Genomic DNA, 14,009 nt, shown 5'->3' on the forward strand with positions numbered 1-14,009 from the left:
TGAATTCATTTAAACCGTTTTCCAAATACGGGCCCATGAGAGCAGGCAGGGGCTGCCATTTAGGTTTCATTTGGAAAGCATTCCCCTGATTTTTGCCCTATTCCAGACAGCCTTGTTTACTGTGCAAGTGACAATGATTTATTGGGTAATATCAGCTAAATTGGCCTTTTCTGAGAGGAGAATGCGGCAGTCAAAATGACATCATTGACATATAAACAGGCATTACTGGGGTGAGTCGACTGTCTTTCTCAGCAGAGATGGAAGACGGGGAGCAGTGGTTGTGAAAGCCTTGAGTCAAATAACCTCAAATACTGGTCTAATAGATAGCATACTTCATGCTTAGAAACCTCGGGGAGATGACAGTCAGACAGTTCCTTGCTGAGTTATCAAGCCTCTCTCACCTGGTTGGGACAAAGACATTGAAGAGAGTAGTAGGAAAACTGGTCGCGGACGTTGACCAGGTTGTTGTTGGGGTTGATGTGGTCCAAACAATGGGACTCTGCCTTCCCAGAGGTCTTGCACACATACTTGCAGTTCCCAAACAAGCAGTGGAAATGGAACTTGTTTGAGTACTTGCAGTCGGTAGCCAAACACGGATCACTGGATAAATGAAAATGGAAAATACGGTTTAATCGGCTCTTGTGGGAAAATCAAAAAGCATCACATTAATCTGATCACAAGTCACATTCTTTTCACATACTTTTCCTGGAACTGCAGAAAACCAGGTTTGACTTGTGGCTTAGCATTCTCCAGAGAGGTGGTGGCCAGAGGGGAGTTAGCTGGCAGGTTGGGCATTGAGGCCGGCATCTGAGGGATGCTGCCAGTCAGCTGCTTCCAGGCCAGCAGGGAGGGAGAAGGAGAGCTGTAGCCGCCAGAGGATGTGAGCTGTGCCACATCCATAGAGGGATTGTTGGCCATAGAGACAGGGGCTACAGGCTGCAATGGGCCAGCCTCGCTGGACTCCTTGCCGTCAGCGAATGGAGGCTCCGACTTCACTTTTAAGGTGGCTCGGAGGTGGAAGCTGAAAGACAAGATCGAAGCTCATATTTGTACTTATGAATAAAACTAAAACATGAGCGTATTCCAAAAGTCAACCAGTCTGACACTCACTTAGCATGTTTTATGGCCCCATCCACAGTGCTGAAGAGTGCACCACAATCCTCCACCAGGCAGTGAAAGTGCACTTTCTGAAGGAAGTCACACTGAGCCTCACAGAAGTCATCTGTGTCAAACCTTTGCATAGACAGATTGGAAAAACTGTACATTGACTTTCCTCCCAAACAAAACGCCAACAAAGAGGACAACAGGTTCAACTTCTCATCTGACAGTAAATGCTTTCGGGCCTGTCATACTGTAACCCATGCCAAATTCCAGCAAGATCAGATTTTTTTACGTTTCAGGGGGTTTCCACTTATACAGTAAAGTATGTGAGGAATGGTATTTACAAGAAAGGACCTAAAAGAGAGTGTTTTCTAACAGTCTGACTGTTTTTTCACTATCAAAATGAATAAGCAATGTTTTTTCTTTCTTTCTTTTACCTGCGAAGGTATGTCCTCCAAATCTCTGTGGTTTTTTCTGGCAGGGGCCTCTTCAGCACTCTGTTCAGATACTGTGCTGCCTCAGAAGTGTCGTTGCCCTGGCCTCCCTCCAACTCCGTCTTAAAATTCATGGCACTGAAGAGGGCAGGGTTCACCTGTGACATCTACAAAATACAGCATATAAACCACCAGGCGTTGGGTTAGAAGCGCACTTGTAATCATAGTCTCTTGCATATGTTAGTGACAGTGTGACAATAAACAAACGCACACACACAAACACATATGTAAAGGATTTGGCAAAGCAAAAAAGAGCAGCCAGAATTACAAACATCCAAGCTTTTGCTTGAGTTCAAGCCAAGCGTATTCGCTAAGCTTTCTCTGGGGGCATTTGTTAACCCTTTTATGTGATGTGGTGGCTTGAACCAAAACCCAAAAAGTCTGACATCACAACAGCTGAGTTGTTTCACATCTCCACTGTCTGTGTTCAGTTACTGCAAGCCTGAAATTAAGGTGTCCCACTGTAGGGAAAAGGTTTAAAGGACAATGTGTGTATGTGGAGGGGAAGCATATATGGGATGAGAGGAGGTTTTGATCAGTTGGTGAGAGCAGAAAAAAGTGAAGACTGATCTGCCATCACGTCATGAATGTGATGGAAACCACCCAGCACATTTGTATCAGTCAGAGAAGATATATGACAAAGACAATGTCCATTTTAATCTTGAGAAAAACGTACACACATTTAAATTTCCATACGCTAACATTTAGACTTCTTAAAAAATGACGGCGGCGCCTTCCTGTTTTTCCTCCGCTGACTTTTTAATCAAATAATTTATAAACTCTATAAATAAATGCAGAGTGAGGCAGTGAAGAAAAAGTATAAAGGGGGAGAAAAAAATGGACGGCGAGTTCAGAACAGCTCATCAAAAAACAAACATCTCTATATATCTGGCATGGCACCCAGCTACTGCTTCATTATATTAATTTGTGAGAGGTGCAGTGAAAATTACACCGTTTGAAAAATGGCTGGAAAATTTAAATGATACAAACTCATCTTATTAGCAGTGAAACATTAAAAAACAAACAGGCCCCTCCGTGTCCCGCTAATTTATCTTGGGATGAAAGGCGTTTGATGGATGGATCTTACCTTATTCATAAGCGAGGATAAAAGAGATGTATTCCCTGGTACAGGGTGTCCGTTTGATTCATTACTGGAACAAGGAAAATGAACAATGTTTAGTCAAGATTTGCATGAGAACAGTAAATATTACTATTTATCACACAAGGTATGCCATATAATGAAAAAGAAAAATGCTGTCTTCTTAAGAAATAGGATCTACTGTAGAGCGGAGGGAAGATTGGTGTTGAAGGATTATGTAAATACTATTCTCCCACAAAAATGGAGGAATATTATGACAAACAGTTGTGGATATAACCATGGCTGCCATACTTAGAGAAAAGATCAAACAATCAAATAACATTATTTCCTTTAGTATTATTAGCTCTTACTGAATTTGTTCAAATTAATAATAACTGTCCTGTTTGAAACATGTGTCGGTATACCTGGGGTCTTTCTTGCTCAGGTCCAGGCTGTGTTCCTGTGCAGAGTCTTGGGAAGCCCCAGAGTTGGCATCCACTGGCTCCTGCTTCACTTGAACCAGACTGAACTGGCTGGCTGTACTCTGCTGCCCATTCCCTGAGGATCACGCAAGAGATGCAGAGAAGAAAGGAGACAACAAAGTTATTGTTGGTCAGCATTATTACCCCATGACAAGATCCAATCTGACTTCTGTCCTGGCCCGAAAAGAATACTCCGAGTGATAATTATTGTGAAATTATGTCAGGCCGTCAAGCCTTTTAAATGATGATTGAGAGGCGGGAGATATGAGGGAAAAAGACTCCTTTTTCTGCAGCAGTTGTCACAACTCATTTGCCAGGCTGCCTCTTAACTGGTCATTAAGTGAGATGCTAATGCTGAGGGAAAGTGGCAGTCCGAGATTGGCCACCCCCTCCCTTCCCACCTTCCCAGGCTCCTTGTTGGCCTGACAACGGACGGCGGCCATTGCCACTGAGCGTACCCACAAGGAACAGGGGTGCTATGTCGGTCAGATTGGAGATGACAGCCAATCAGATTGGTTCAAATAGCGTGACCTCTCGATCACAGTCTCCTCCAAATAGGTATTCAGTGAATGCTGTGAGTGAGCTGAATTGAAATAAATAAACACCAGGGGACGACCTGAGGTAAAAATGCTGACAGGAAGGTGATTTCTGCCCCCCTCCCAATCCCAGGGGGTTGAAATATTAATTTGCCCTGGGGCTATACAGAGAAAGCTGAGCTTCTGGCTGACAATAAGTGGTGGGTTATCTTAAAAAATATATGTGAGTGGAAGGTATGATGGCCGTGGCGTAGCCTCTGAGACACTAAAACTGGAGTGCACCAGAAGCCTTTATTGGTTTGGTGAGAAATCTCTTGTTTAGGAATCAGGCCTGGTGTTGAAGGATAGTGACAGGCAAGGTCATGGGCAACCAAGTGTGCGTCCCCTTAGCCCTCAGCCTGGTAAAGATCTTTTAATTTTCATTGCAAGAGAATTAGACCAAAAAAAAAACAAGACCATCCTACATAAGGGGGAAACTAAGCAGAGTCCCCCCCCCCCCGCTACAAGATGACCCAGAGACATATCAGACAGAATAGGAGCGGAAAAGCCAGTCTTGGGCCTTGTCAGCTGAAAGCTAGGAGATGGGGAAGTGTCAGTGTCAGTGTCAGTTCTGTTTGACAAAGACTGAGGTTGGAGGGGCTGGGGGTGGGGCAGGGGTGGAGCAAAAAGGAAAACAACAGTCAAACAGTTTTGTGTCTGGTTCGAGGTCACTGAATGCTTACCAAGTCCACGTCCAGCCCTCCACCCCCCTCGACTTGTTAAGAGTATACCCAAAATTAACTAGCCAGACAAATCCTGCCTTGTCATTGATAATTAAATCAACTCTCAGACAAAATGAGAGCACATTACATCAAGAGCAGTCACTCAGTGTATGATCTACAAATAATCACCAGACTGACTAAAATATTACTTTACTAAATCAGAACAGAAGTTTACTGTTGAAGGTGGAGCACATTGAAAAAAATACTCTTTCCCTTATGCACTTCATGAATTTTAATATTTTTTATTCAGTTCCCAAGAAGCGAGAACAAATGATTTTGACTCAAAGCAGCTTCTTCCTGGAAATTATCCAGGAATAATGTACCACCATGTAATTACTCCGGATAAGATACAGAGCTTGTGAAAGATCATTTGTACTGTGTGTCTAATTAGTAAACCCTTCAAATGCTTGAATCTCTGAGAAAAACACTTCGGGGTAAATTAGAGCGGAACATTAATAAAAAAGAAAAGAAAAAAGAAAAACAACACTACTGACAAATACTGAAGGCAGAAACAGGATAAATGCGCCATTTACCGCAAAAGAGACTAAGTTTCACAACACGTACAGAAAATAAAGACTGTGAAAAATAGCCACAAACACAATGACTTTTCTCACACCTTTTTGTCAGAGAAGCAAAAACCACTTCCTCCTTGTTTTAGCCCCAAATGTCCTGTTCACACATTTTATGAAGCAAATATGAGAAACAAAACCACAGCTACCCCTCCATCCTGTGTCTGCATCAACTTTTACAAAAAAAAAAATTACTTGACGGAAAATGAGGAATTTATTTTAAACCAATTTATTTCCCCGCATAGAGAACTTCGCTGCACTTTGAGAGAGCTAGTGAAACGGGTGGTGAAGACACCATCTGTGGAGGCCCCACCCTCAGCGGGGGCCTTCCCAGTATTCAGGCTACCTGCTGGAAGCCCAGAGGTGGAGCTCAGCCTGACAGCCTGGGCTCAGCTCGGCTCCCTGGAGCAGCTGCCCCAGCTCTCTCCCTGGGCCTGTCCTGCTCCGGGAGCACCACCAGGAATTGTAATCCTTCCCAGTCCCAACATCCGGAGCGGTCCCATTTAAAATCCATATCCCACCTGCTCAAACTAAGAAACTACTCTAATTGAATGCAACACCATGCTCTGCAGTGCTTTATCAAAACTAAATACTTGAACTTTATTTCCATTTCCTGGGGCTTTGTTTAGAGCAATATGATAAACATAGACGTGTCAATTACCTCCAAAATTTATATGAGTTATGTTTATGCTAAACAGATTCTGACATGTTTTTGTGGAAACAGAAGGTTTCTAGAAATCCAAAAGGTGTGTATTTGCTGATGCATGCAAGTGTGTCTGTCTTGTATCAAAGCCTGTTCCTTCGCTCTGGTGGATTGAGTTATTTCTGCCTCAGTGATTTCTGTGTGTTTTTTTTTTTTCTTCTTTTTATCAGTTTGCATGGAGGATACGAAAAATCTTTCCTTTTTTTTGTTCTTGCAATTTCTGACTTAATTTCATTCCACCTCCATTTGCTTGGAACGGGCGCAGACAGAGATAAGAGACCAATGATGAGGAAACATGTTCGACACAAGCCCCAAGAGCCCCCACTCCGAACATCATAAGAGACTTTTACAGGCTCCACTCTCCCCTGTCAGCGCATTTATCTCCAAATGGATTGTGGGTATCTAACAAACGATCAACACAATAACAAGGCCAGAGCAGAGGACCATGCCTGCGGTATGTCCCTTTAAGCCTGAAAGCAGTGGTTCTTCTGCCTTTCTCTCCGCTTTGGGATAGTTACAGGGATGACCTCTGAGTGCACTCTTCCTGCTCTGTCCACACACAGAAAAAGGCTGAAGCCTTGCACACACACATGCAGGCTCAAATTGTCAGTGTTTGCTTTATGTTTTGACACTTTAGTCCCCAAATATAATAAAAGTAAACAAGCAAAGCCAGTTATGATATTATCTTCTTCATTCATTTGACCTAAAAACTATTCAATTTGTGAAATTTGTTCATGCAGAAATGCTAATTTTCTGGTATCTATTATAGAAATATTTCAGAATGACTTGTAAAGTGACATACCTGTGTCTTGGTGGATGGAGGGCTTCAGGGCAGCAGCTGCCAGTCTGGCCATCATGGGTGATATCAGACCCTTGCTGGCAGAGATCTTCTCCATAATGGAAGAGGTGGCAAAGGAGGCTGGGGTAGATACCATGGCTGCATCTCCTGCCATAGTGGAGCAGCCTTGGCTCAGTGAGTCGGTGGGCATGGAGTGGCCCCCAGAGGACGTGGCTGCTATCAGGCTAGCGGCTGGTGAAGGAGGCTGAAGAGGCAGTCTAGGCATAAGGGGGAAGAATGGGTTGGAGGTGGCCAGAGCGCTGTTGGAAAGAGCAAGGGCCACTGGCATGTTGCTTGGTAGGGCCTGAGTCAGCAGATTCGACATTCGTTGGCCGGAGGTGGCCAGCGACGGTGTAAGCTTGAGGGTGTGGCCCGACATAGAGGAGGAGACAGCGGTGGTGGGTGTGGTCATCAAGTGCGATACAGTGATGGACTGCTGGGTTGTAGGTGAAGCGCTCAGGCTGGAGTTCTTGCTACTGATGGTTGAAAAGTCCATCAGGTCATCATTACTGGATTCATCTAGCTCATCCTTTGGAGCCAGGAAGGTGGAAGTGAGGCCCACGACTCCGGAGGAGCGGATGTGCCGACGCTCATGTTTGCGTTTGTGGGAGGTCATCTGACTGGTGGAGGTAAAGGTGAAGCCACAGCCTGAGCGGATACAGTGGAAGTGGTTGGTAGCTTTGCTGTACACGCAGCCCTCATACTTGCATTCCTCATACTTATAGAACTTCTTGAAGCCATCTTTGGCATAGGCATCATCCTTGATGTGGTAGCTCTTGTGCTTCTCAATGTCGCACTTGTTCTTGAAAGTAAACGTGCAACCTGGACGTCTAAGAAAAGACCATAAAATAAAGAAAAAAACACGATTGGGTGCGGTGCTTTGTTACAAAACCACCTGAGTATCGCAGTAGTATCTCCCAGTAGATGGGAGACATGGAGAGTATCCACATAATTTGAATATTTCACAATGGAGGAATGACAACAGGCATAGTTCAGAGACACGACAGCAACACAATGACAAACAATCACCACGTACAACTATTGCCAGAGAAACTTAATTGAATCAACATTTTTTGTGGATTGAATATTTTTTCATCTAAACTGTGATTAGAGTTGGGATATCACTTTGGCCTTCCATTATTCTTAAAAAGCTGACTTTTAGTTGCTTATATTTTCCCGATGCGGATTTGTTTGCTTTTGTTTTCATGTAAACTGTCACCGGAAGTATTTCTTAGTACACAAGTCACACCTTATTCTAAAAGCAATTTAGAAATTTTCCCACACTAATGCTTTGCGATTTTACCAAAGCACAAAAAAACTAACAAAAAAACCCCCCGAAACTGTGGAGCAACTTCCATCGCATGAGATCTTCTCACCTGCAGTGGAAGTGTGTCGTCTTCTGCCCGTAGAATTGACACCCGACTGTGCCGCAGTCCTCAGTGGCACGAAATCTCTGGAAACCATCATTGATCAGCTGGGCATTCTTTTTATGGAAGTTCTCATGAGTCATGACATCTGAGGTGCTGGTGTACACCTTGCTGCACCCCACCTGTAGAGTGGAGGGTAACGGAAAATAAGGTCTGGGCTCAGATCATGCATGTGAGTTTCAGTTTGCAATAATGGTTTGAAGAAAGCCGCCTGCTGAAAGGCTGTGCTTTAAAAAGATCTGATATACTGTACAAGCTACACAGAGGAGAACTCATTGTGGTTAAGAAAATGCTAGTGGCCTAGAAATGCGTAGAACAAGGTTGTTTTCTCACATTCGAGATTTAATTTGTGGTAATGCACATGCAAGCATTATAAGTTTCATGTCGAACCCGTGAATTGGAAACAATCTTTGTCATCATTGTGACAATTGGAAAGAAGTAACTGAAAGAGGCAGAAGTCACAGAACGCGGCTGAAACTACAGTACCTTCCTGGCAAAGGAGCCTTTTAGAAAGTGAAATTCATATTTGGAGCGTGACGGTGGCAACAAACTTACTGTAACTCTGAGAAAAAATTTCAGAAGTGGAGGGGGCAGAGGAAAAGAAACAGGACTAAGATGACTGTCTCAGTCTTTAGTTTAAAACATTCTGGTACTAACAAGTTCCCAGAGCCAACAAAGAGGAGAAAAAACAGGTAATGTTTGAATTAAAAGCAGCAATTGTATATCATCTGTGGCACTTTTCCGCCACACAAACCGGGCAACTTCTCCATATTGAGTCAAACAATGAAAAAAATGCCACTCTGTTCTTTTTCCCCCTAAATCAAGGGGGCCGATGCCAACATCTGCACGTTCTCAGGGACTGTTAAAACAAGGGCTGAAATATCCTAATAACAATTACGCTGTTCGAGGAGTATAAAAAAGTATATAACTTAGGCCATCCCCTGCTGCACTGCTGCCCTGCCGACGAGAAAGCTGTCGGCACAATGACACGTTGAAAATAAGCAGATGTAAAAAAATTAAACAAATCCAGAAGGGGGAATAATCTTCACCAGGCTGCTTGGTACTAAAAGATGAAAAATGTGTAGTTTATATAAACACCTAACTGAATTTCATCCATGCCAATTAAGGAGCGAGAGAGCGAGGAGGTGGGGACAGCACCAGCAGCCCCACACCGATTCACTTTTTCTTTTTCAATTTATTTTCCTCAGGAGACGTTCTGCCAAACAACTCTTTAAAGACAGAAGTTTGATTCCATTCCGCATAAATGACGGTAAACTGTGTGACTTTCAAACATCATGTAGGATTTTTATTTTCTGATCACGTCCTTCTGCAGCTGCTTTCTTTTTTTTTTGGCCTTCCTTGGCCCTGTTTTAAACAAATAACTTTTTAAGTTAAAAATGTTTAATAGACAGAACCAAGCTTTAGTTTCTTAATGAACTATTGTCTGATTTACTGTCATCCAAGTATGCCTTGTGGCTCACAAGTTAGCAGTGGATTGTTTGTACAGTACATAATCGTGTGGAATCATGATTGCAGATGTTTCCAATGCGTTCGCAGATACCCGCCTCCGAGGCCACTGTACATGTTTGTGGGTTTACTGCAGGTTTGTGTGTGGGTGGAAGATGAGCTGTGGGTCTGTGTTGTGTACCTGCATGCAGTGGTAATGGGTGCTTTTTCCATTGAGGTGACAGCCATGGTAGTAGACACTGCAGTCGTCCAGAGGGCTGAAGCGCATGAAGCCATGCTGCAGGGAGTTGTCCCTCTTCTTGTGCATGTTGTAGTGCCTGATTACATCCTGCTTACTGGTAAACCTCTGCAAAAGGGGAGGGGGGAAAATGTACGGCAACAGGTTGGTGTTTATTTAAACCAGTCACAGAATCAGCAACAAGTCACTTTATCTCTATGGAAGCAGCAGCTGCAACATGCAAGAGCCAGTTGGCAGTTGGGGAGGGATGTACACACTGCAATGGAGAGGGCCAGAATGTCTTTAAAGACGACGCGTTCGGTGGTTATTGATTTACTCTGCATATCTTAAAGTTGCGTCCTTTCCAAAAGCAGCACTCGAGGCTCTGGGACTCTGAGCACAGGAGAAGCCTCCACATGGAACATGAAATATGCTCCACAAACACCACTTTGTCCTTGTTATTTTTTCCACTTCTTATAAAATGAAGTTTTTTTTAAAAACTTAAGATGAATCGATTGACATGCAAGATCACAGTTCTCATGTTTTTTGGCTCCGGAAACCCCCCCACCCCAAAAAACTCCATGTTCCATGCTGATGGTTTCTCATACGTTCACAGGGGAAAACAGAAGACAACAGAAACAAACAAACAAACAAGTCAACCAAAAAAACATTTTCCCTTTTAATTCGCTGAGATATGATTCCATTTTTAATTAAAACATTAACGCTTGCTATTGGGGCAGGTTTCGGTTGTGATGATGGATGAATATGCTAAGAGACCCGCCTGGAGAAATTACAAATAAATACAAAAATCCCTCCCACACCCAGGAGTCAGGAAGAGGAAACAGAAAAAAAGTTGCTCCACAGAGACCTGCAGCAACCAAATCTGCTGTAATTGGGTTTAAGCTGATGTTACAGAAACTGTAACAGGAGAAGCTTAAATCAATGAGACAGTTCTGTCTTCAATCCATATCTATCTGCAGTTGAGGGAGAAACATCAGAAAGAACTTTTCTAAAAAGCAACTAATTGCTGTACAAAGTAGGGTAATTGCTTTGTGTCATGTGTTCCATTTGCGCACATGTAAAACGCTAAGATCTTACACAGCTGTGCATTCCCTCGCTCTTGGACTGTTTCCCACCATATATTTCTGAGACGTCTGCCTCCTGTAGGAGCACACACTTCATTAAGATTTTTTAATCTGACTGATAAATGCTTCATCACTTCTTGACTTTTTTTTTTTTTTTTACTCTAATTCATTTTTGAAAAATCCAGATCTTAGTTCTCCACTTAGAGCTTTCTGGTATGTAATGGTGGATGATGACCGGAAGACAAGATGAACTGCGGTCATGGTACATTCGATCCATCAAGCTGTCCAAAATAGGCTATGGAGAGAGCTGACTGGGAAAAAGATCTCATTTTCAGTTGAGTGGTGATGAAGGTTGGGAGCCACTTGCTACATTTATTTTAGGATTCCCACTAGTGTGGCAAGATGCACACTCTCCCTCATGTACAAGTCCATGAAAGGAGAATGTTAGGACTCAGCCAATCACTCGCAGGCTGGCAGTGGGATAATATTCCAGGAGTGTGTGTCATGTAACATTTCATGAGTTATCGCTCTGAAAAGCACTGCTCATCACACCCTGCCTGTTTTTTTCAGTGTATTGATATCTCGAGAGCTGGCTTCCAAAGCTTTTCAGTGTTTCCACGCAACATAAAAGCAACAAAGAAATGTGGACCTGACCGTGAAAATTGGCATGATAACCTGAACTAACTCTCTAAATAATGACATGGAATGATTTTCCTTTGTGCTCCTCAAAGAATGTGTCTCATCACACTGAAGTGGGAATGAAGCAGAAAATTAAAGCTTAGATCTGTGATGCTTCTCACGACATAAACAATATTTATCAGGAGATAATCTCACTTGATCGGGAGCAGACACAAGATTACAGCCGAAGGTGGCTTAATTCAGGAAATTGTTAAGAAAGGGAAGAGAAGTCACCGCTTTAGCTGCGTGTGTTTTTTTTTTTCTTTTTTTCTTTTAACATCTTTGACAAATATTCCCATGTTTGTCTAACTCACTGAGGCCATATGCTTCAGCAAACACAGGGCTTGTATTATGATCTGCTCTGTGTTTTTTTTCTACTTCCTGTACCTGACACGATGTCTCGTGGGACCGGGGCAAGATTAATAACAAGAGTCGATTAAAAAGCAGGCACTGTCTTTTAAAAAAGAAAAAAGAAAATAAATAGGTTGAAAAAAATATAATAATCACATCTCAGCCTTTTTCACAACAAACCTTTGTTAGATCAAAAAAAAAAAGGCAAACTGTCAAAGACCAGCTGTGTCTGCGGGTGCCTGAAAACTGAACACTTGTAAATACTTGTAGCTTATTCAACACACCTAAGGAAAATAAAACTTCTCATCTGCGTAAACTTGACTGGGTGTGAGCACTGATAAAAGGATAACCCATTATTTAATTTTCCTATCCCAGGAGCACCACACCCCCTTGACTGTGTCCTAAAATAAAACTTTAGTTTTTAATCCCCCAGAATTCATATATTAAACAGTGCCCTTTAATTACTCTCTAACAGGTTTTAACCGGCGAGGAATGCCTTTGAAATCTTCTGGCACACTTGATAGAGTTTAAATGTGTATTTGGGTTATGCTCAGAAAAAGTGAGGAAGTACTCACGCTGACCTGGTAGTTACAATCAGGGTCCATGCAGTGATAATGCTCTCTGTACTGGTACGCACAGTGCACGTGCCCACAGTGTTGACTTCCAGAGAACCTGAAAACCAAGTTACAGGACAAATTTCAAAGACTACACATTTTAACAACCATACAGAGCATTGAATAAAACTCCACCAACTTCTGGTTTAAAACCTGGCAACTCGTCAGAGCTTATTACAGAGGCAACTCAAAAAGAGGGTATTCAAAAAAACATCAAGAGCGATTCAAGAAAGACTAGAGAAGAAATGATCTAAAATACCTAAAACACAAAGTGAAACAGGGGGAGGATTTCTTAAAGGCATTGTGCTCATCTCACCTTCAATGTAACACAGCTCACACCTTCAAGCTAACTGCTTCTTTCCACACTCTTGGAACAATTTACCCGTCTGTCACACCAATTTCAACCAAATTATCTTCATTTATTTCCAAAGGAGCCGTAAGAGACACTTATTACGCTAAAATACCCTCTCTTCACATTTACACACACAGCCACTAAATCATTAAGAGCCCCGTGACTTCTTTATTTCTCATCACTGTTAAGTCCTTGTCTAATCAATGCACAGATCTCTCAGCCTAACTACAGTTTTACTCTGCGGTAAGGGTTTGGGTATCAAATATTTTTCATTTTCTCAACTGGAGCCTAGAAATTAGATTTTAGTCTGGCTAAAGTAAAAAAAAAAAAGGCAGCTACTTGCTTCAGTACAACCACTTTTATGGTGGTGATTATAAGCCTGGCGATGATGACTGTTAAAATCCTCCAATTACCAGTGAAAACACACAAATAAACATTTGCACTGCTGCTGCCAAGGACTCCATCTGCTATAGTGCAGAGGAGAGGGTGAAAAGGGGGCTAAGTAATATTTTTTTCCATCTCTCTCTCTGTTTTTCCTTGTTAGGATTATCCCAGAGCTGCATTTACGGATCATTTTCCTGAGTTCATTCAGTTAATTGAATGGCATATCCACCACTGTTTTTAAGTTGGCTCTGTGAGTGTGTCTTTGTAAGTCTGACAAAAAGGGATGGATGTAGAGGGAGCGTTGGGAAAGTCTGACGGCTCTCTTAGAGAAATCGGAAACACACAACAAACTATGGTAAAGCCCCAACAATGAATGTTTTCTACACTATTTTTTTCATGTATATTCACATGCACATTCACAAATGATCAGCACACACAAAGCCCCTCTACCGATCCCCCTGAGACGATGGCCCACCCCTCTGCTCATAGCCCAGCTGTATCACTTTGCCTCTGGACAATTCCCACTTGCCGCGTCAGGGGGCCTAATGGGCCTCTGCTATTCAGCAGCAGATTAAATATTAATATTGCCACGATACAGAGATTGCAGCGCATCTCCAGTTACAATAGAGATACACAGATCAAAGTGCTGAGGCAATGGTGGGTGCATGGAAGCTTTTAAAGAGGGAAAACTGTGACTAAACACTACTGGGGAACCTCTTTAAAACACCAAACTCTTGTGTGGTGACAAAATGACTTTTTTTCTCTTTTTGTGATGACCGGATAAAAACATATTTAGAAAGCTTGATTTCAGTCTTATTGTGAACTCATTAGCCCAGGCTCAAAAAAGACCCTTCCCCCCGCCTCTGTCTACA

At 42.6% G+C, this 14,009-nt stretch overlaps 1 protein-coding gene across 7 annotated transcripts in view; it reads right to left on the bottom strand.

Annotated features, from left to right (window-relative positions):
* Positions 1-14,009, bottom strand: part of casz1 (castor zinc finger 1) — a 166,671-nt gene that overhangs the window by 8,205 nt on the left and 144,457 nt on the right. For 5 of the 7 annotated variants that reach the window (XM_075476512.1, XM_075476510.1, XM_075476508.1 and 2 more), the window contains 10 exons: positions 12,363-12,459; positions 9,638-9,802; positions 7,939-8,111; positions 6,527-7,392; positions 3,099-3,231; positions 2,683-2,746; positions 1,539-1,702; positions 1,111-1,233; positions 701-1,021; positions 402-600 (listed from right to left, as the gene is read on the bottom strand). In XM_075476512.1, the coding sequence (XP_075332627.1) occupies positions 402-600; positions 701-1,021; positions 1,111-1,233; positions 1,539-1,702; positions 2,683-2,746; positions 3,099-3,231; positions 6,527-7,392; positions 7,939-8,111; positions 9,638-9,802; positions 12,363-12,459 (2,305 nt within the window). The remainder of the gene's footprint in view (positions 1-401; positions 601-700; positions 1,022-1,110; positions 1,234-1,538; positions 1,703-2,682; positions 2,747-3,098; positions 3,232-6,526; positions 7,393-7,938; positions 8,112-9,637; positions 9,803-12,362; positions 12,460-14,009) is intronic. The other 2 variants (XM_075476509.1, XM_075476515.1) reach the window with 1 other exon arrangement.

Source organism: Odontesthes bonariensis, chromosome 10 (genome assembly GCF_027942865.1).
Source record: "Odontesthes bonariensis isolate fOdoBon6 chromosome 10, fOdoBon6.hap1, whole genome shotgun sequence".
Taxonomy (NCBI): Eukaryota; Metazoa; Chordata; class Actinopteri; order Atheriniformes; family Atherinopsidae; genus Odontesthes; species Odontesthes bonariensis.